This window comes from Camelus bactrianus, chromosome 6, assembly GCF_048773025.1.
Source record: "Camelus bactrianus isolate YW-2024 breed Bactrian camel chromosome 6, ASM4877302v1, whole genome shotgun sequence".
Taxonomy (NCBI): Eukaryota; Metazoa; Chordata; class Mammalia; order Artiodactyla; family Camelidae; genus Camelus; species Camelus bactrianus.
This window is the reverse complement of record NC_133544.1, coordinates 36,413,481-36,433,609: the sequence shown is the minus strand read 5'-3', so window position 1 is coordinate 36,433,609 and position 20,129 is coordinate 36,413,481. Positions and strand designations below refer to the sequence as shown.

Here is a 20,129-nt window from a genome sequence, read left to right as displayed (position 1 = left end):
GCCTTGTCCTCTGCCTTCCTCCTTTCTTCCCTTGCCTGCTGCCTTCCCTCCTGCACTGAGAAAGAGCAAGATGACACTTGTCCCATCCAGTGTTGCCATTTGAACATGGGAACATATATGCCTGGAAGCCATCAGGCCACCAGCTGTGTGGACTCCCTGGCATCCACTTCCGTCTTTCCCCCTCCTGTCCCGTTAGGAGAGAGGGGTGTCCCTGGCCCCGGCTCTGGCCCATCCTTTCCCCTGCTCAGGGACCCGCCCCTCTCTTCCAGGTCTTCCACCTCGCCCTTTCGACATGTAACTTGTTCAAGGTCCAGCCTTTCGCATGCACTCTGAAGTCCACACAGCTCCATCTGCTACTGTCCCCTCTCTCTTTTGACACAGCCACTTCTTGAAAGCTTGTCTCCACTCTCCTCCTGTTCACTCTTTCCCACCTCCCTAAAGCTCTCCTCACTGAGGACACACGCTTTCTGGTTGACAAAGCAGTGCTTGTCTTAATTTCTTGGTGCGTGACTCCGATAGCCACTTGCCCTGTGACGAAACGCCTTCTCCCCTGGGCCCTGTGATGCCACGCAGGCCCCTCCACTGCCTCCTGTGAAGGTTCCTCTTCTGTCTTCATCCCATCAAGGCCGGCTCCCCTCCAGCCCTGCTGTTTCTCTTGATGGTCCACCGGTTACCTTACATCCATGCACATTGTAACCCAGTCCAGTGCTTTGTCTTCCGGGTTTCTTTAGGATTTCAGACCCATTTGTCCACCTGCCTGCTAGACATCGTTGACTTGGTTCTCTTGCCAGTATTTCAAACACTAAATTCACCTTCTCCCTACCTGCCCTCTTCCAGCCTTCATCTCCTGGGTTCCCTGTTAATACTCGTGTGTACGTTGCTGCCTAAGCTGGAGCCTCATCCTTTTGACCCTCAACTTCCACAGTCCATTTGTCAACAAGTCAGGCCAGCTCTATTCAGGTCCCCGTAGTGGCTCTAGACTCTGTCCACCACCCACTCCAGGCCACCGTCATCTCCTACCTGGTTTACTGTGTCAGCTAGCTCATCACAACCCCCTAATACTTTGCATCCTTTCACATTCTTTCTTCATTCTCCAGACAGAGGGAGCTTTTTAAAGTGCAAACTCATTCCCCTATTTAAGACTTTAAGTTATAGCCTCTGCCCTCAAAATAAAGACTGAACTTCTTACAAGGCCCTTGCCAACCGCTGGCCTGCCTTGCCGCGTCACGGCCACGCTCCTCCCGTGTCAGTGCTGTGGTGCCCATTCCAGATCCCAGCATGTGACAAGCACTCGGCTGGGATGTATTTCTAGACTCTCACCATTCGTCTCTTTGCCTGTAGTTCCAGTTTTCTTTCTCTGCTGGTGGCACCTAGACTGACCGCCTTTTCTGAGGTCCCTTCGTTAAATCCAGTAAATGTTTGAAAACCTGTTAAGTGGACCGCCCAATGCCAGCATCACATTATAGGGAGGACTTCAGGGTCCAGAGGCTCAGTGTAATTAAAAAAAAAAAAAGTCCAAAGATATTTGATCCAGAAAATAGCACACAAGCATAGGCCTGTGCACACACACACATTTGTGCCTTTAAAGGAAATCAGACACAAAAAGAGTACTTTTTCAACTTTAAGTATTATTGCTGCCTATTCCACATTCCGTGCTTGTTGCTTCCTCCAAAATAAAATATGGAATCAAAAACATCAGATCTCCATGTGTTTTTCTCATCCAACTCTCCATAGAGCAAAAAATGAGATGGAATTAGATAAGCCAAAGAAATAAGCAAATTGATTGGAAAATACACACAGAATGACTCATTTCAGCATGATGTAGTAGGAAAAAAGCATCAAGCTGGGAGTCAAGAGACATAGGTCTTCCTGAAGATCACACATGTTTGCTTTGTAATCCTGGGTGAGTGGCCTTCTCTCTAGACCTCAGTTGTATCTTCGCATGAGAGGATTGAATCTCCAAGGTCCCTCTAATGGCCTGTATAAAGTGGGTCCTGCTAAAGAACTTCCCAATTTTGAGTTGAGAGGCAGTATAGAACAGGTAGGTACCAGAAATGAATCTTACACCAGTTTAACTACTTCCAAGTAAAAAATAGAAAGTTTTTTCTAGTTTTATTGAAATATAATTGACATATATCACTAAAAATTTAAGGTGTAAGGCACAATGGTTTGAGTTACAGATGTGAAATGATTTCCACAATAAGTTTAGTTTGCATCCATCATCTCAGAGATACAATTCAAAAAATTTTTTTCTTTTGTGATGAGAACTCAGGATTTACCCATTTAATAACTTTCATATGTATCATGCAGCAGTGTTAATTATCATCATCGTGTTGTACATTATATTCCCAGTACTGATTTATCTTACAACTGGAAGTTTGTACATTTTGGCCACCTAAATAGAAAGACTGAATCACTTCTATTTTATCTTAAGCTCACCTGTGAGGAGACCTTATAAATTAAGTTAAAATTTAATCTTGGGACAAATTTAACTGAAGGGATGAAAAAATCACGGCAAGAATTTCAATGATAAACCTCAGTTTTAATATTTGCGTGTACTTTTTAGCTCTTGAAATTTGTTCCCGAAAAAAGTGACATTGACCTGTTGGAGGAACATAAACATGAGCTGGATCGGATGGCCAAGGCCGACAGGTTCCTGTTTGAGATGAGCAGGTGAGCTTGAAAATGCTTAAAAAGTAAAGACACCCCTTGCCTTTCTAAGGAAGTTAAATTTTTTTTTAATTATACTTGATTTACAGTATTTCAGGTTGGTACAGCAAAGTGATTCACTTATACATATATCCATGTATATCCTTTTTCAGATTATTTTCCATTGTAGGTTATTATAAGATACTGAACATAGTTCCCTGTGCTAAGGAAGTTAAACTTTCATTCCTGTTGAATTATTTGGGCCATGTAACCTGGCTTAACTTGAAACCTTTTTAAATTCCAAAATCTACTCAAGTCCGAGCTGTGTGGAATTTGTGTTTCTGTGAGTTCTTCCCTGTGGGTGAGTCAGGGTCAAGGTTTCTTCACAATTATCTCTATTTCTGGGCCTCTTTGGCTCTTGTACATTGACCTAATCAAGTGATACATTCTCCTCACCACTTTGATCTCTTGGGATTCTGCCTCACTCCTCCTTGTACCTCAGCATCTCAAGGTTGTTGTAAAATGGAAAGAAATGGACAGATTCAGAGGTATCAACCTGGAGCCAGCCAGGATAGCCGGAGTCTGGATGTCACATCATGGCACACACAGACATCACTAATTGATTGTGGCACTCTTCCCACGGCGCCTTGGCAAGCTTTCTCAGCCCTTCCCCAAAAAGCCCTGTGGCGGCCGCTGCCCCATAATTGAGTTTGGCGTGTGAGCTGAGTCGATCTGGCATCCCAGGCCCAGCAAGTTGACTCTGCATTAGATGAGGACCAGTGGTCCTGAAACTCTTGGTCAGCCCCAGTGTAGGGCACTTCCCCTGAGTGCCACGTGTGCTCTCACTCTGAATTTCTACAATCTCCAGACTTATTTTTGTTGTTGTTTCATCTCAGCTGGCTGTTCTGAATACTGCTGTAGAACCGAAGATGGTTCTGAAATGTTGACAGGTGTGCCCAGCAACCCTACATGTGGACAGATAGCTGGCCCCCTGCTGTAATAGGTGCCCCTTAGTAATTGTCCAGCGCCCTGCATGCATCTTCCTCGTCCTCTCAGCCCTGCCGGGCAGGCTGTCAGGTAGGGTTGTAGTCTCTGCCACCTAATGGAGGAGTTAAGGTTCCTGTTCACGGTCACCTACTAAGAGCAGACCTTGGGCCGTATCTGTCTGATTATACACTGTAGTTTTGGATGAGGGATGATCCCTGGTCCTACTGGACTGAAGTTTCCACTGAAGAGCAGGTTAGGCAGTGATTTCTGAAGGCCTGGGCAGGAAGGCCCACCCTCACCCGCTCAGAAACCCCGAGCACCTTGTCTTGGTACTGGGAGGCCAGTTCGCATCCCTGGTACTGCTAGTCACTGGCTGCTATCCTGGAGGGCAGAGCTTTCCAGCCCTGAGGGGCACAGATCGGGAGCTACCTGTGAGGAAAGAGAAAGGTTTGGGGGCATGAGTGGGGAGAGGAGGATGTAAGCGGAGAGTGCTGGAAACAAGTCTGACCCCACAGTTCTGCCAAAGGCAAGCTTTGTGGAGAGTGCAGCAGCCTGGGAGGAGTGCAGGCAGCAGCCCTTTGTTTGCAGCAGAAGTTTGCGGGGGGTGGTCTTTACATTTTCATTCCTTTTTCTCTCTTTTCTGTTCCCAAGAGCTGCTGGGACTCTGAGGAAGGGAAGGGGGCTTGAGTCAACAGCAGTTAGCTCTCACTTTCTTTTAGCAATTGCCTAAGCTGACTGGAGCTAAGGACCTGCTGCAATTACCCAGACCCCCCGTAGGGCAGTGGGAAATGGGCTCTCCAGGAGCAGCTGGCCTCACGCCCAGGAGAGGAACTGTGTGTATGCATGTGCGTGTGTGTGTGTGTTTGGGAGAGGAGGGTGCTCTAAAGGCACCGCCACCTGCATTTCCATGGAATGAATATAGATGTATTAAATGTTCATTAGTGCATGCTTACTCTTACAGAATTAATCATTATCAGCAAAGACTGCAATCACTGTACTTCAAGAAGAAGTTTGCAGAGCGTGTGGCGGAAGTGAAACCCAAAGTAGAAGGTAAAGTCAAGCCTGCCCCCAGATTAGAAGTGATGTTCATCTTAAGAGCCCATTTACAAGTGCAAGTGCATGTAGAAAACAGGATCCCGCTGGTGACTTTTTTTTTTTTTTTTTTTTTGCTTTAAATCTGTTGGAATTCTGGCAGATAATCACTTCCAGTCTGCACTTGGCTCACTAGCCTATCCTGGGTTCTGGAGCTCGCTGCATACACTCTGGACTTCTCTGGAGAACTAGGCTTTTGATATCTGGGTGTTAGTGAGGAATTTATCTGATCGCTACTAGCATTAAACCTACAGTTAGCTTTCTTGCAATGGGGCCTTACTGGATTTTCTGAGGGAAGATTTGAGGCTGTTATATGGCTTGATTGTGAGGCTGTTAAATTTTTAAGTGTTTGAAACATGGGCGACTGCAGAGCACAGCCACAGACTGCAGGCCAGCCTCAAGGCCCTGATGACACCTGCCGGCTGTGATATGACACACATTTGCCCAGTTTTTCTATCAGTGGAACTGATCAATAGCCCTGTTGATCTGACTCACACAAGGCAAGAAAGTGTTTGCAAAGGAATGTGGAAAATGCAATTGCTGCTCTATGTGTTCCTAACTGCCTAGGGTCGGTGAGTCAGCCAAGAAAAAGATAGAGAAAGGCCGGGACCGTGCAGCTGTCTCTGGCTTTTCCTGGTCCCCTGGCGCTCTGCTTGTGGTTTAGGTGTTCTGAAAGTGCTCCCTGCTAGCCTAACACCTGATCTTACCTCCTCAGTGTCCACTATCGGGTGTGTGGATTTAGGATGGGTATCATTGAAAGGTCTTGGTTGTAATAACTTTCTTTTTGCGTGTTCTGTTTTGAAGCAATTCGTTCTGGCTCAGAAGAGGTATTTAGGAGCAGTGCCCTTAAGCAGTTGCTGGAAGTAGTTTTGGCATTTGGAAATTACATGAATAAAGGCCAAAGAGGCAATGCATATGGATTCAAGATATCCAGCCTAAATAAGATTGCTGACACAAAATCCAGTATTGACAAGTAAGTGTGGGGGGTCCGGGCACACAGGTGCCCTCTTACCCATCACACAGCCACGCATCTCCCCAAGTTCCCACCGGGCCAGTTATCCTCCATTTTCATTCCCCAGGGATGTCATCTAGCCCAAGGTTTTTATTTTGGGGGTTTTCTCAGGTAAACTTTTTATTATAGTATCATACAGTACAGGACAATGTACTGCTTGATGAATTTCCACAAATATAGGTCATCCCTGTAACTAGTGCCCAGATCAAGAAACAGAACGTGGCCCACATCCTAGCAGCCTCCATAGAGAACCAGGTTCCAGAGGAAGGAAAAAACTGACAGCTGACAATACAGTGATGCTTGCTGGCATTTTAGGCTGTGTTTTCCAGGGTACCTTGAAGCTGGCAGCTGTGTGAAAAAAAATTACAATGTATAAATGTATTTTGGCTGTGGGTGTTCAGCCGCTCATTCCAAGATATTTTAAAATGCTTCCTAGAAAATGTGTTTTAGGTGAACAGGCTCCTGTTAGGGACACCAAGATGTGAGAATGCTGTGATGTCATTAGCAAGTAAGGGCATTTGGCATGTTAATTCCAGCCTCCCAGAGAGCTGTGTTTCTCCAATGTTCTCACTGACTTCGAAGGAACTGGTTTCTAAGGTAAACTCTGCGGCCGAATTCTTTTTTGAAATATGTGCTGTTCCCCCTGATGATTCCTAAACATTTAGTGAGGCTGTTTACTCTCGTCTACAGGGTTAGTGAAGCATATAGCGTTATGGCAGCCCTGAGTCCATGCTGTAGGAAATAAGCAATGGGTTCAGTTGTAGGGCTAAGCCTCATTTTTGCATCGTGTAGAGATAGATAACAAAGGGCAGCCGTTAGGGTCTAGCACTGCCCTTATTTTTAGTGTAAGCACTTGACCCTTTTAGACCCTTCCACGTGTGATTGTGTGAAGTCCACAGGCCGAGTGCTGCATCACCTGTCGTCAGGTAAGGACACCGAGGCAGGCTCATTCAGCTTGCCTGAGGTCACAACCAGCAAGGCATTTGGCGTTACAGGTACTAGACAGCTGTTCTAGTGGTCTGCCCACCGCTCTCCTCCACCAACAGACAGCGCTTGTTTGGAGGTTGTAGTAGGTGAGTGACTACAGCATCTTACCTGCATATAAAGAGCAGCCATTGTTTCAAGGAAGGGCGCTCTCTTCCCCTGGGCTTGCAGGTTTGAGGAAGGAAACCCTCACCAGCAGTCAGGCCTGTTCTCTCTGTCTCACACACACACCCCCTTAATATACTTCGCCCCCCGCCCCGCCGTCCCCCACTTAACTGATAGCCTGGCACGTATTATGTGATTATCTGCTGACTCAACACTACAAAACATACCCAGTACGTAAGCCTTTTCAAAGTAAAAACCTTTCTGATCTCTTTTCCATCTTCACTCTGCATTAAGGGCTTGTTTCTGGTAATGACCAGATAATAATCACAAGTGAGGCTGTTTCATTATTTTTATTATTCAAGAATTTATGTTCAATTTATGTTGTTATTTGGATAGCAAGTAAGTGTAGAAGTGCTGATCTGGTTTTAAGTCCTTTTACACTAGAAAATGTATATATGGGTAACTAAATTTCTCTAAGTGACAAAGCATTTCTCTGAAACAGCAGAAGAAAATGGCATTCTTTCTCGTGATGGTAGCTAGGGTCTTGCCCCTCACACAGTAGGCATGTGGGGGACACACAGGTTCTGTGGACGGCAAAACTGAAGTCGAACAATACAGCTGAACATCTGCAAAATAAGTGGCCAGCATTATTAGCCACTGTTTTACTTTGCTGAGCAATGAATGGTTTTCTAATTATTGAGAGCAAGAAAAATAAAGGGCAGTTTTTTTCCACGTGGGCCAGGTGACTCAGAGGAACAGGATTGCACTGAATTCTAGGAAGCTGCAAGGGTAACCAGAAATGGTTTGCATTGTTATGGGGGGAAAAAAATTGTTAGAAAGTGCTGCTTCACGGTAGTTGGAGGTGGGAGGACAGTTGTGACTTTGCTAATTCACAATGCTAACTAACTGCCTAAAAATTATGGCAGTGTTTTCTAAAGAAATGCATTTGTGTCCTCCTGCTGATGGTCGCGTTCAGCTAAGGCTCACTGGGGAGTTGCTAAGACCACCCCCTCCTCGCCCCACCTCATTCCGACTAAATGAACTTCAGGGCGGCCCAGGCACCTGGGGGCCAGGTGATTGTCATGTGCATCGGCGTCGGGGACAGCAGGACCTGGCCACCACGGTGTGGCCTCACAGATAGTGCTATCAGACTCCTGCCTTCTCAACCCAGGTCAGTCAGGGTTCAGCCCTGTGACCGCTGAAGAAAGAGCTGGTTATGCACGCAGAAGCTGAAGTGTTCCTAAAATTAGGAAGTGGATTCTCTGCTGCGAGGGTATCATATCCCTGTTAGCACAGTCTTGGCCCCACTTTGCTGCAGCAGTAGAACAAGAGTCAGAGGGGAAAAAAAGTTATCACCAAGTCAAAAGAAACCTTAAATGAGAATTGTCAGTAATTCTCATCAGTGAGTGACTGCTCTGTACTTTCAGATTTGAAAATTGGCTGTCCTCTCCAGTGGCTTAAACATCCCTCACTCCCCAGGCCACCGTGCTTGTGAAGTTTCAGGGTGGCCCTTGTCTTTGGGTGGCTGTACTGTGAAGGCGTGTCCCTGTTGGCAACAGTTCAGGTTAATTCCCATCACCCACTGCATTACCCAGATTCTGAAGGAGCCTCATTATGGGCCAAAAATTAATTCGTATCCCCTGCTCTTCCCTTTCATAAGATGTTTGCTTCCTTCTGACATATTTATGTAAATCCCATGTACGTTTCTCCTCTTAGCCCTTTCTCTTGAGAATCCCTGCCTTACAGGAGCCTCCACATTTTGGAATTAATGCAAGAAACTTGAATATATAAATCATATGCAGATATTAACCGTGTTTAATACTCTCTCCTTTAATTGTAGGAACATTACCCTTTTGCACTATCTCATAACTATTGTGGAGAATAAATACCCCAAGGTTCTCAATCTAAATGAAGAACTGCGGGATATTCCTCAAGCAGCAAAAGTAAAGTAAGTACTTACTTACAGTGAATTGTTTCAGTTTTATTTATTTTTCAGTCGTTTATAATGTGTTTGTTTCTGGTGTACAGTGATTCAGTTATATATATTCCTTTTCATATTCTTTTTCATTATCGGCTATTACAAGATACTGAATACAGTTCCCTGTGCTACACAAGGACCACTGCCTTGTAATAGTCACATTACCAGGGCTTTAGTGAAAAGCAATACAATAACAATGAAAACACAACACACACACACACACGACTGTGGAAAGCTGTTTCTTTTCCTTGTCCAGAGGGGAGCCATGCGTGGCAAGAAATTTATTTTCTTACAGTAATTTGCTCCAGTGACATTTTTGTGCAGTTGGGAGATAACTGCTATTCTGCTCTTTCTAACCTATATTGCTATGGAAAACAAAAGCCTAATTCCATACCTAGGCTCTGTAGGTTTAAAATGTTGCTGTGTTTCTGTGAGATCTGACAGGTGAAGGGAATTTTAAACATTTAAAACTAATATGGCCTTCCAAGCATGAAATCTTTAAACTCATCATCTTTGATACAGTATGTGTAAATCCCATGTTGGTTCCTAAAATGTTGCCATTTACAACAGCATGACTGAGCTGGATAAAGAAATAAGTACCTTGAGAAGTGGCCTGAAAGCAGTGGAGATGGTGAGTATCTGTCTGTTGTTCTGGTCAAAACCCATAGGAAGAGGAGAAAAATGGCATTATGGTGCCAGATACTCCAGCTGAAGTTCTGCTGACCTAGATAGAAGCAGACTTGGCAGAGACAAAGAAGGAAAAATTAAGGCACCAGAGTTCTGAGCACAGAGTATCAACAAATTCTCTTGCTTTCAGTTACATACCCCTTGAATCCAATTTGCTCTTCATTTATTTAACTTCTATTAATTTTATCCAAATGCTAATCTGCTTACATTCTAAAGTCAGTATACAAAATTGCATCAATAAAGTCTCCAGCTGACTGGTTAAACTGCATTTTGCAGACTATATTACATGTGCACATGGGCATGGCTCTGACATGGTGGGCAGGGGAGCTGGCTGATCACCAAAAGTTTTAGAGTAGCTTTGATGTGTCTGCCATTCTGACTTACTAAATTTGAGGCATATGAAAAATGAGGCAAGGTGTGTCTGCATTTGAACCCTGTGTTGACATTATCCATTTCCTGTGTTGAAGGAGCTAGAGTATCAGAAGTCTCAGCCTCCACAGCCCGGAGATAAGTTTGTGTCCGTGGTCAGCCAGTTCATCACAGTAGCCAGCTTCAGCTTCTCTGATGTTGAAGATCTTCTAGCAGAAGCTAAAGACCTGGTAAATTTCCCCGTGAGCACTGAGTGTTACTTCACAGCTGGTACTTGCACATATTATAAGTAAATTCATTTCTAGGACTGTGACCAATTGAAACATACCCTTTGTTTCTAACTGGCTGCCTTTAGGTTAGTAAGACGAAGTATCTGGATGGTATAAAACCAGTAGATACTTTGATTCAGTAACAACCAAGAGAAAACTGTCAAAGTACTTATCTCTGGGAAAGAGAAAAGAGTAGATTATAAAAACTAAGGGTGGGATGAAATAGGAGATCAGGTGTGACTGAGAGGCCGTGTGCTTCAGTATCTTGTAGGATGCTCACCTGAAATAGGGGATATCCTGTCCTCCTACTCCCTTTAAATCTCCAGAAGCACTTATTAAATGAAATGCACTTTAATTCACAGCCTCATTGCAAAGGGTACATTTTTAATTAGGCTTTTTTTAAAAATGAGTTTTGCTATTATAAAATGTTTTCCTGTAAAGTTTTCATTGGCTAATAACCAAGGCCTTAAACCACCTCCTGCCCTCACCCCTTCTCTCTGGTTATATTCTTTTCAAAATATACACACATTCATATCCCTGTACACGTTCTCTCATCCCCTTCTCACTGTTCATAAATGATGTGCAGCTGCTACCACCCTGCTGGGGCCCTCCACACTGCCCATCTCTGAGTTGTGACAGCACTTTTGCTTTAACTTGAATCTCCCTTGCAACTTGAATAATGGATCTCATTTTTCTGTAGTCACCTGCTCCGTTGTAGATAGCGATGATGGTGAATGTAAATGTACACGCACAGTGGCTAAAGTTCAGAAGTAGATATGTGTTAAGAAATATTAGCTAATCTCAATGTTCAACCCCACCTCCAGTATCACTAAATAAATGGAATACGAGGTATGTTTGAATGACTGCTGTTAGAGGTCCAGCCCCTGATTGACTGAAGTCAGTGAACTGATGTCAGCAGCCGCCACTACGATGGCCCCCACCCCAAGTCCTGTGCGTGCCTCACCACTTTGGAGTAAAAGGAAGGGACCCCCACCCCAAACCAGGCGATAGAGAACCCACTGCATCAAGGGCTCGTTTTTATCAAAATCAACTGGATTAGTTAACTTTTGATTTACATACACACACACACACCCTTTTTTTTAAAAAAATTTTAGTGTGGGAACTTTAGTCTGGGATTTCTAAGACTAAAATATACATGACTTCATCATCACTAGGATTCCTAGATAAAAAGATCATTCAGGATGGCTGGAAATGCATGAACTTGAATGTTTTTGAAAATAAATAAGAACCTAATTACCTCCCCCCAACAAAGTAAAAAATAATTTAAAAATATTTGCGTTGAAAGGGGTCTTAAAACAAGGATTTGGAATAAAACTGTATGATTAGAAAAAGCAGCTACGAAACACTATCCCATTTGCTTTTGATATTAACCATATGGCACCAGTAAATGATATTAAACTACTTCAAAGAAAAGTTAAAAGTACAAGTTTCCTTACCCCTGCTGAGTTTGCTACTAGTTTTATGTCCTGAGTGCTCTGTTGTATGCTATTTTGCTTTCTTGTTTTTACTACTGTTTAGTTAATAAAAAGTCATAGGCTGTAATTACAGCTGTTACACTGAAATGAGGCAGGCAAGGACAAATGGTTTCCAAAGCAAGGAGTATGACAGCCTTCCCTTTGGAAACAACTGACAGGCATACGTGGCAGCCAGAGAGCGGTGTGGGCTCACTGACTTGTTTTGAGCTTTAGCCCCTCTGGAGAGACTTCTGTTTGCTGGGTCATGGTGTTCTTCTCTCAGAACTCTGAACTTCTTAAAACCTCCTTTTTTCCAGTTTACTAAAGCAGTGAAACACTTTGGGGAAGAGGCTGGCAAGATACAGCCGGATGAGTTCTTTGGCATTTTTGATCAGTTTCTTCAAGCTGTGTCAGAAGCCAAACAAGAGAACGAAAACATGAGAAAGAAGAAGGAGGAGGAAGAGCGCCGAGCGCGCATGGAGGCCCAGGTAAGAGGGGGGCGTCGTTGGCTAGCCCTGGTGCTGCAAGACTGATGTGCAGGCCAGGAGGAGGCATCGAAGTCCTCTCTAGAGTGCTGCTGGGAGTTTCAATCGGTATGAAGTTTCTCTTGGGCAACGTGGCAGTATGTATCTGAAGCCTGAAAAAATATATCCAGACCCTTTGATCTGGAGTTCTACTTAGAAATCAGCCCACAGACCCTCATCTAATTTATAAGCAACTCTTTCCTCTTGAGTTGAGACAAAAAGGACTTTCAGGTCACTCAGAGCAAAGAGTCTGAGTCCTCGTCCACACCACTCAGTAAGGGACAAGTTCAGGTCAGCATCCCTCCCACTTCAACATGACCCCATGGCACCCTCACTGGGGGTTCCAGCCTGGACCTGGGCAGATAGGAATTGGATGGGCAAGGAGAGGGAGCCATTGGGTAACTGGTCTCTTTTTTTTAATCGAAGTAAAGTTGATTTACAATATTGTGTTAGTTTCAGGTATACAGCAAAGTGATTCAGATACTTTGAAATACATATTTCAGAGCCTCTTCCATTAAAGGTTATTACAGGGTATTGATTATGGTTCCCTGTGCTATACAGTAAATCCTTGTTGCTAGTCCATCTTATATACAGTAATTTGTATCTGTTAAAAAAAAAAATCAGCCCAAAGAAAGTATCGTACGTTTGCACAAAGAGAGCAGCAGTCTTTGTAATAAACCCTCACCTGGAAACAACCTGAATGTTTACCAACTGGGCATTAGTTCTGAATGGTGTAACAGCTACGTAACAGAATATTCATGCAGTCCTTAAAAGCCTATCTTTAAAGAACAATTAATGATGTGAGAAAGCTTACAAAGTGATTTCAATATGAAATATTTTTTCTGTGTAAAATAAGTGTTAAAAGTGGTGGGATATACCCCCAGAAGGTGCATAGTGGTTAGCTCTTGATAAAATTAAGGATGTTTTCCCCCTTGTGTTTGAATATCTAAATTTTCTATAATGAATGCATGTTACTGTCTTTAATGGTAACTTTGCATAGTGGGGTCCAGGCATCCCTGGTAGATACAGGCTAAGCCTTTGATGTCAGGACCATGGCCTGATGAGCATTTGCTTTAGTCTCTCTCTACCATCAAAGAAACCAGTATTTGGGGTCTGTTTAATAGTGATGATGTTCTCATCCCATCATAGAAATAGGAATAGCCTCAACTGCTTTCTTTTTTAACTAGAATAATCATGAGGTTTACACCTTGATTCTAGACAGAGTCTCATCACAAAGTACTGGTCATTTTGTTCATTATTCCTTGCTTCTTTGATGGGACCTCCCGTCCCAGTCACCCTTCTCACACTTGAGGGGGTTTGCTGCTGTGGCTGAACGTGGCTCAGTGTGACTGAAGCATCGCCACGTCCCACAGAATTTGCCTCCAATGAAAACAAAACACAGTGTTCTGACATTTCCCTAAGAGGCTGCTTTCTACTTGCAGCTCAAAGAACAACGTGAACGGGAACGGAAAATGAGGAAGGCAAAAGAGAACAGTGAGGAAGGTGGCGAGTTTGATGACCTGGTTTCAGCTCTCCGCTCGGGAGAGGTGTTTGACAAAGACCTTTCTAAACTGAAACGGAATCGCAAGCGCATTACCAGCCAGGTGACAGACGGCAGCCGGGAGAGGCCAGTCACAAAACTCAACTTCTAGTTCTCCTTGAATACTTTTGTAGAAGGCTCGTTAGCGGCCCTCTGAAGTAACTAGAACTTTTCATTACACTGCCTTGCAATCCAAACAGTGGCAATTTCTCCTCTCATCTGTGCGTGGATGCGAGAATGTGTGTGTATGTAAATGTACGTGTGTATATATATTAAGAAATGTACATAGAAGTCTGACTGTCGTCTGGAGACATATATGTTTGGTTAAAAAGAAAACAAAATCTACGTTTGTGTACGTGCTCAGAAGCCCTTTGTGTGTACATTGGTACTGAGTGTGGCTCATCTTCCCCTGAACACCGTGACTGCTCAGAAGCACAATACTATCTCCTCAAAGAGGTACAGAGACATTCCCTAGAGTAACAAGAAAAACAAAAGCAAAAAAAAAAAAAAGCTTGAGAAATATTTTATGGTTTCCAAGCTTGGTATATTTTGAAATTATTTTCATTGGTGAAACTGGTGTTGGAAAAAATAGAAATTTAAGATGGTCTTTGCTAGTTGACAGTGAGATGCTGGTGCTTCACACCAGTGATGACAGGACCAGCTTGGAATTTCTGACCTGGGTTGGGGATGCAGTCTGTAAACCTTTCTTGAAACGTCTGGCACACAATCTGAATTATGTAGAATGTCAATCAGAATTTTTTTATGTGTTTAAAACTTGGACATCAGTTTTTTCCCCCTAATTTCATCGAGTTCTCTGCCAAGCACTCTTGATGATTTCTTTACATTGCTTTTGGAAAGAACACTTTATCAAATGCAATCCATGCTCTTATTAAAGAACAAAAGTACCAGAATGTGCTTGTTTTCCTAGCAATATAGATATATAAATTTTAAAAATAAAATTTCCCATCCAACACCTAAAAGGAGGACAAATTCTCTGAAGGGATAAAGATTATTTTTTTAAAAATTTCTGGGGTGCCTTTTTGGGGGGGGGTATTTTCTGTTTTGTAGGACAAGCTGCATCTTCTATAAATATAGGTCTGGACTAAAGGACACTCAGTGAATGCACAAAATGTCAACAACAACAGAGATGCCAAGATCTATTTATCTCTAAGCATATTTGAAGTGGTTTGCTGTTTATATGTTGTCATTTTAAATTGTGTGTCAGTAATGCTACCTGTAAAATTTCAGTCCAAAAGATAAAGCTCTCAGGGAGAAATGAATAAAAACAACATTAGAAAATAAAATATAGATGCTTACCATTAATCTACCAACTCTTAATATCCTTAAATTATATGATATATAAAGAGGACTGTTACTTTGTTTTGTTTTGCTTTGCTTTATTTATTTGTAGTTGGGGAGGGGGGCTAAGGGTCTCTTTTTTTCCATCAGTCCTATTGTGGTTGGGTTTCCTGTGGAGAGAGTAGTTTGTCCTATTGCACTAGAACATTATATACTCACTAAATTGAGTTTCAGCCAATTAGCAAATATTTATTAAAACACCTACTATGTGCCAGGTATAGTAGGGCTACAATGGTAAGCAAGACAGAGCCCCTGTCCCCAAGGAGCTTACCTTCTAGTGGGGATGTTCAGGGGTGAACAGAGTATCAAGGTGTGCACTGTACAGGAATCGTGCTATTTAAAAATGGTTTGTATAAACTCTAATGCTTAGCGCAGATGGCAAGCTCTCTGTGCTCTGTGAAAGCTGTGAAATAGCGCTCTAAGAGTTGGCAAGAGCCGTGGTTTTACGTTTTTCCCCTTCACTGCAAACTTAGCGACTTCCTACACACAATATGGAAGTATATGACTATAGCAACAACAACAACAAAAAACAGTCACAGATACACAGCAGACGTTGCACTCCCCCAACTCCTAGGTACAAAGTTCTGCAAGTACGACATGTTAAAAGGGCAGACAGAGACTCTGCTCAGAGAAGCCTGGAGGGGTGGAGGGGTAGGATATGCTAATTGGCTTGTCTATTCCTTAACTAAAGTGCCTCTATATATATATTCTTTTCTATTTATAGCAGGAGAAATTTGATCTGGCTCAAGTTTGGAACCGTACTTTGAAAATGGCTTTGTTTTACAGTTTAAGGAATGGACAAGCGGAGGGAGAGTCACATGAAGGAGCAAATTTGTGCAGCATGTTCATCTCGCCCCCTTTAATCAACCTCATTTTGACAGGGCCATCCTGGTAGGCCTCCTTTGCCATTTCCATCTTTGGTTTCTTTCCCCTAAAGCTGTGTGCAGGTAATTCCATGTGCCATTGTTGGGAGAAAAAAAAAAAACCCTACTTTTTAGATTGGTGCTGGTGTAAGTAGCCACTTTTCTCTCTTGGGTGTGTATTTTAAATGTTGTTTTTTTTTTTTTTTTTTTTAAATTAATGCCAAAAAGAAAAAGCATTATAATTTGTAAACTTAATTATCTGTCTTGTATCTTATTAGCTTAGTAGTTGGAATCACTTAGTCTTTAGGTGCAAGACTGTTGTTATAGTACCAAGAAAAAAGATGTTGTATGTGTTATGAGACTGTACATTTTTTTAAAATAGCAATATGCAATAAAGAGATGAATTCATTAGGTGTATGTATATGCTTTCTATGAGTTATTAAAATTTCTTTGCACTTTCCACCATTAAATTTAAACACTCCAAGTTTAGTAAATTAGAAATTATACATTTTCTTTAGCTTGTATCTCTGGACCTAGGGGGGGTACAGTTTTGTTCTATGGCAGCATTCAGTCTGTCCACAGACTACCACGTGCTACCTCTTTCTGTAACTCTAACTTTTCTGTATAACTCTATATGAACTACACAGTTTCACGGTGGAGATACTGGTGACATTCAACTGGTGGGGGTATAAAAAAGAATCTCAGTCTGTAGAATCAAAATATTTTTCATTTTGAAGCATTTCCTTTTTAAAAATTAATTTCTGATAGAGGTCAATATGGGAAGTGTCACCTGTACAGAAAAAAGAATGTGTATTATTATATCCTCTGAAAATTGGGGTTCTCTCTTGGCCGCTCATGACTTTAGGTTCTTGGCCATCCTCAACCCAATCTGAAGTCAAGCTGAAAACAAATTATCCCAGTGGTTGCTTGAGGACCCAGGCATTTCTCATCTTTGGAATGGACTCATGATGTTCTTAAAATTATTAACCATCTTGTTTTTTACAGTCACTAGATACTGCACAGCAGCCACTCTGTTCTCTTAACACTGGCGTTCAGATGGGAGCGTACCTTCTGCATGGTGGGCACATCTTATCTTCCGCCCCACAAACAACGTGCCATGCGGCGCTACATACAGAACCACCGAGACCCTCAGCTGCCCTCGGTGTACTGATAGAAACAGAGGAAAACATGCAATTTGCAGATCATTATGTTTACTTTTATGTCTTCAGTTTCCCCCAGAAAATCATCACTGGGGAAAATGTACTTCTGTCAAGGTGTAAAGCTATTCGATCCCTCTAGGATTTTGCCCCCCTTTCTGTAACTTAACATGGGTTTCTATGAGGCAAAAGGATAATCCTTATTAAACTGGACACAATTATTTAAAAGGTCGAGTTCTAAAAGGGGAAATTTTCTGTGACTTTTTTTTTTTTAAATAACACCGCCACCATATGGAAACTTAAGAACTGCCAACGTTTAACAGCTACTTGGTATCATTCAGTTGCGTAAACACTAGCTTTGAGAGCCACTGGACTGTGTGTAGACCGATGTAGTCAGGGTTCCAAGGTTCTGGCACTGGGGTCATTCACAGACCATCACGACACTGAGTCAGGTGCTTGTTTTCTCCACGTGGCCGATACAATGGTTTATGTCTCTATGTCCCTGTTCCCCCTACTAATGTAAACTCTACTGAAGTCTAAAAACCAACTGAGTCCATAATTAAGAGATGGCTTAAAATCTATAAGTTCTTTATCTTGGAGAACATTTGGAACCCCAGGAGGAAGGAACTCTTAGTTTATAAGGATTTTCATGTTTTCCATAGCAAAAAGAAAAAGAAAAGTCCATTACTTTTCATTTATCTGGTCAGGAAAATATCAGATCTAACCTTTGGTCTCTACCCTGACATGTTTTTGTCCACTGCAATCAACTGTGTGTTTCCATGGTATCAAACAAACAATATGAGCATGGGATTGCACACTAGGGGGTTTTGACAATGGAGATCCTTATTTTAATCAAACCTTGATGTGTTTTTGTTTTTCACGGGAAAGAAAGGGGTTCCAAAGTATAATTTTCCCATGTTATTTAAATAAAGCATGTGTTTCTCTGCTTCTTTGCCTGTGATTTCTTTCACTGGGAGGAGGAAGAAATGCAGTAGTTCTTTCTGTACTGACCTTTGGTATCTCCCATCTAATTTATGCCCACTATGGTCATGTGGGGGGCATTTCTGAAGCAAAGGAATCTGCAGTCCCCCATGCAATGGTAAGCATCCCTTAGTGTCCTCGCCTCCATCCTCCCACCCCACCTCCAGTGTAGAAAAACTTAGTCCTAAGTCCAGTGAGATTTGGGGGCCACCCTGACTCTCCTGGGATGGGAGGGGTGCCTGGAAAGGAGGTGACTGTGATGCTGAGCAGTGACTCAAAGACAGGATGGGGTGGGGGTGGGTAGAAAAGAGATGCCTCTCCCAGCTGCTCAGGAAGAGCTATGTGCAGCCAGACACTTCCCTACCAAATCCGGCAAGGCTGCCCTTCTCCACTGCATATACCCCGGCAGTTGAACGCTCTTTGACAGCTTATGGTGCCCTCTGACTTCCCCAGTTTATTCACATCTGGGTGTATCTCAAAAAAAAAAAAAAAAAACAAAAAAAACACCCTTTGAGACTTCAGCCCAGTATCAGAAAGTTCAGGACTAACTCAGACCAATAGGACCTCATTCCATCCATTCCTCAGCTCTGCTTTAGAAGCCGGGGGAGGTGGGGGCAGAAAAAAAGGAGTGAACTAGTCACACTTAAGCAGTTCAGATTGTAAACTTTTAGGATTTCCATATCAGGATAGTTCCTGCAAGTTGACTGTCACTAGAAGGCTCACAGAAAGGGCCCACTCCCCCCCTTTCTTCCTTCCCTCAAACCAGTTTTGTTAGTTCCTCTACCATCATAAAGGCCTCATTATTTGGAATTCTCTTTAAAAAGCCTTTTGCAGAAAACGGTCCTCTCCTACTGCCTTGACTGAGATATTTGACCCTAAAAGGCAGCAGCTGTTTAGTGACCTGACATGTTTATGGCTGGTGACTTCACATTAAGACCTTGGCTTTCCGAGTCTGCTAGAGGTGCAGCTAGGAGGGGTCCTGCCGGCCCCACCTCACTGGGTCGCGGCTGAGGGATGAAAGGGAGCCTCTACCACATGACCTGGAGAAATGGTGCTTTGAGGGTAACCTCACCAGAATGTGGCACAGGTGACCCTCATTACTCCTGGAACTGCCCACAGTTAAAATTACAACAGTGAAGTGTTCCCTGCAGAAGGCTGTGAGCGCCCTTGTGCCGATTTCTGCACCACACACTAGAACATGGTCACTCCAAATTCCAGAACTGTTGCTGGCATATGTGAGCCAGGACCTTCGGCGAAACTCCACGACACCTTCACTACCCTTTTTGCAAGGCTGGGAGGAGCAGTTCTGAAACTTCGCATCGCAGGATGCCACGGTCCCACCTATGAGGTCCCAGTCCCTGGGTGCCGGGGATCTACCGCAGCCAACTTACTAACTAGAATTAAACACACTGTCCTGATTGTGCAGGTTACATTCCAGCAGCAAAGAGGATCATTCCACGGTTTCCTTTGGTTTTCCAGGCAAGTGTGGTAACACGGGTCCTCAGAGCCCCCTCCGGGACGCACCAAAACCACGGGCGTGGATTTAGTCATAAAACCAATGGATACCACTAACATGGCTGTTTCCTGCACAGGGTGTGGTGACCTAGGAGGAGTGAGGCTGGAAGAGGAAGGAACTAATCACCCTCACTGGATGGGCCCACTGCTCTCTTCAGGGAGTAACCACAGCTGGAGTGCTGCGTTCTCCCAGACACCACATTTTAAACACAACACGGACCAACGAAAATGCATCCCAGTCAAGAGCTTAAAGAACTGGTCCAGAAGTGACCACTGACAAGAAACCTTTAGCTCACAAAACAAATTATGAAGGAGATGCAACAGCTGGCCTCAAACAGTTGAAGAGGGAGAAGACTTGTTCTGCATTTCACCAGAAGGCAGGGCTGCAACCAGTGGGTGAGAGTCACCAACACAGAGTTCACTTTTCCTCACCTGTACACAACCCCCAGGCCCCTTTCACTAACAGCCCTTGGACAGGCTGCCTCTCAGGTCCACCCCTCCGCAGACGCACTCAAATCGCAAGACCCAACAACCATTCACTCCACTGGGGATGCTGTCAGATGTTTAGGACTGAATGGCAGGT

General features: G+C 43.4%; 1 protein-coding gene across 3 annotated transcripts in view; it reads left to right on the top strand.

Annotated features, from left to right (window-relative positions):
- Window positions 1–16,301, top strand: part of DAAM1 (dishevelled associated activator of morphogenesis 1) — a 155,686-nt gene extending 139,385 nt beyond the window's left edge. For all 3 annotated transcript variants that reach the window (XM_074365447.1, XM_010962221.3, XM_074365448.1), the window contains exons 18-25: window positions 2,567–2,673; window positions 4,598–4,686; window positions 5,533–5,701; window positions 8,670–8,777; window positions 9,378–9,438; window positions 9,962–10,093; window positions 11,925–12,095; window positions 13,574–16,301. In XM_074365447.1, coding sequence (XP_074221548.1) covers window positions 2,567–2,673; window positions 4,598–4,686; window positions 5,533–5,701; window positions 8,670–8,777; window positions 9,378–9,438; window positions 9,962–10,093; window positions 11,925–12,095; window positions 13,574–13,783 — 1,047 coding nt within the window. In that variant the 3' untranslated portion in view covers window positions 13,784–16,301. The remainder of the gene's footprint in view (window positions 1–2,566; window positions 2,674–4,597; window positions 4,687–5,532; window positions 5,702–8,669; window positions 8,778–9,377; window positions 9,439–9,961; window positions 10,094–11,924; window positions 12,096–13,573) is intronic.
- Window positions 16,302–20,129: the final 3,828 nt, after the last annotated feature.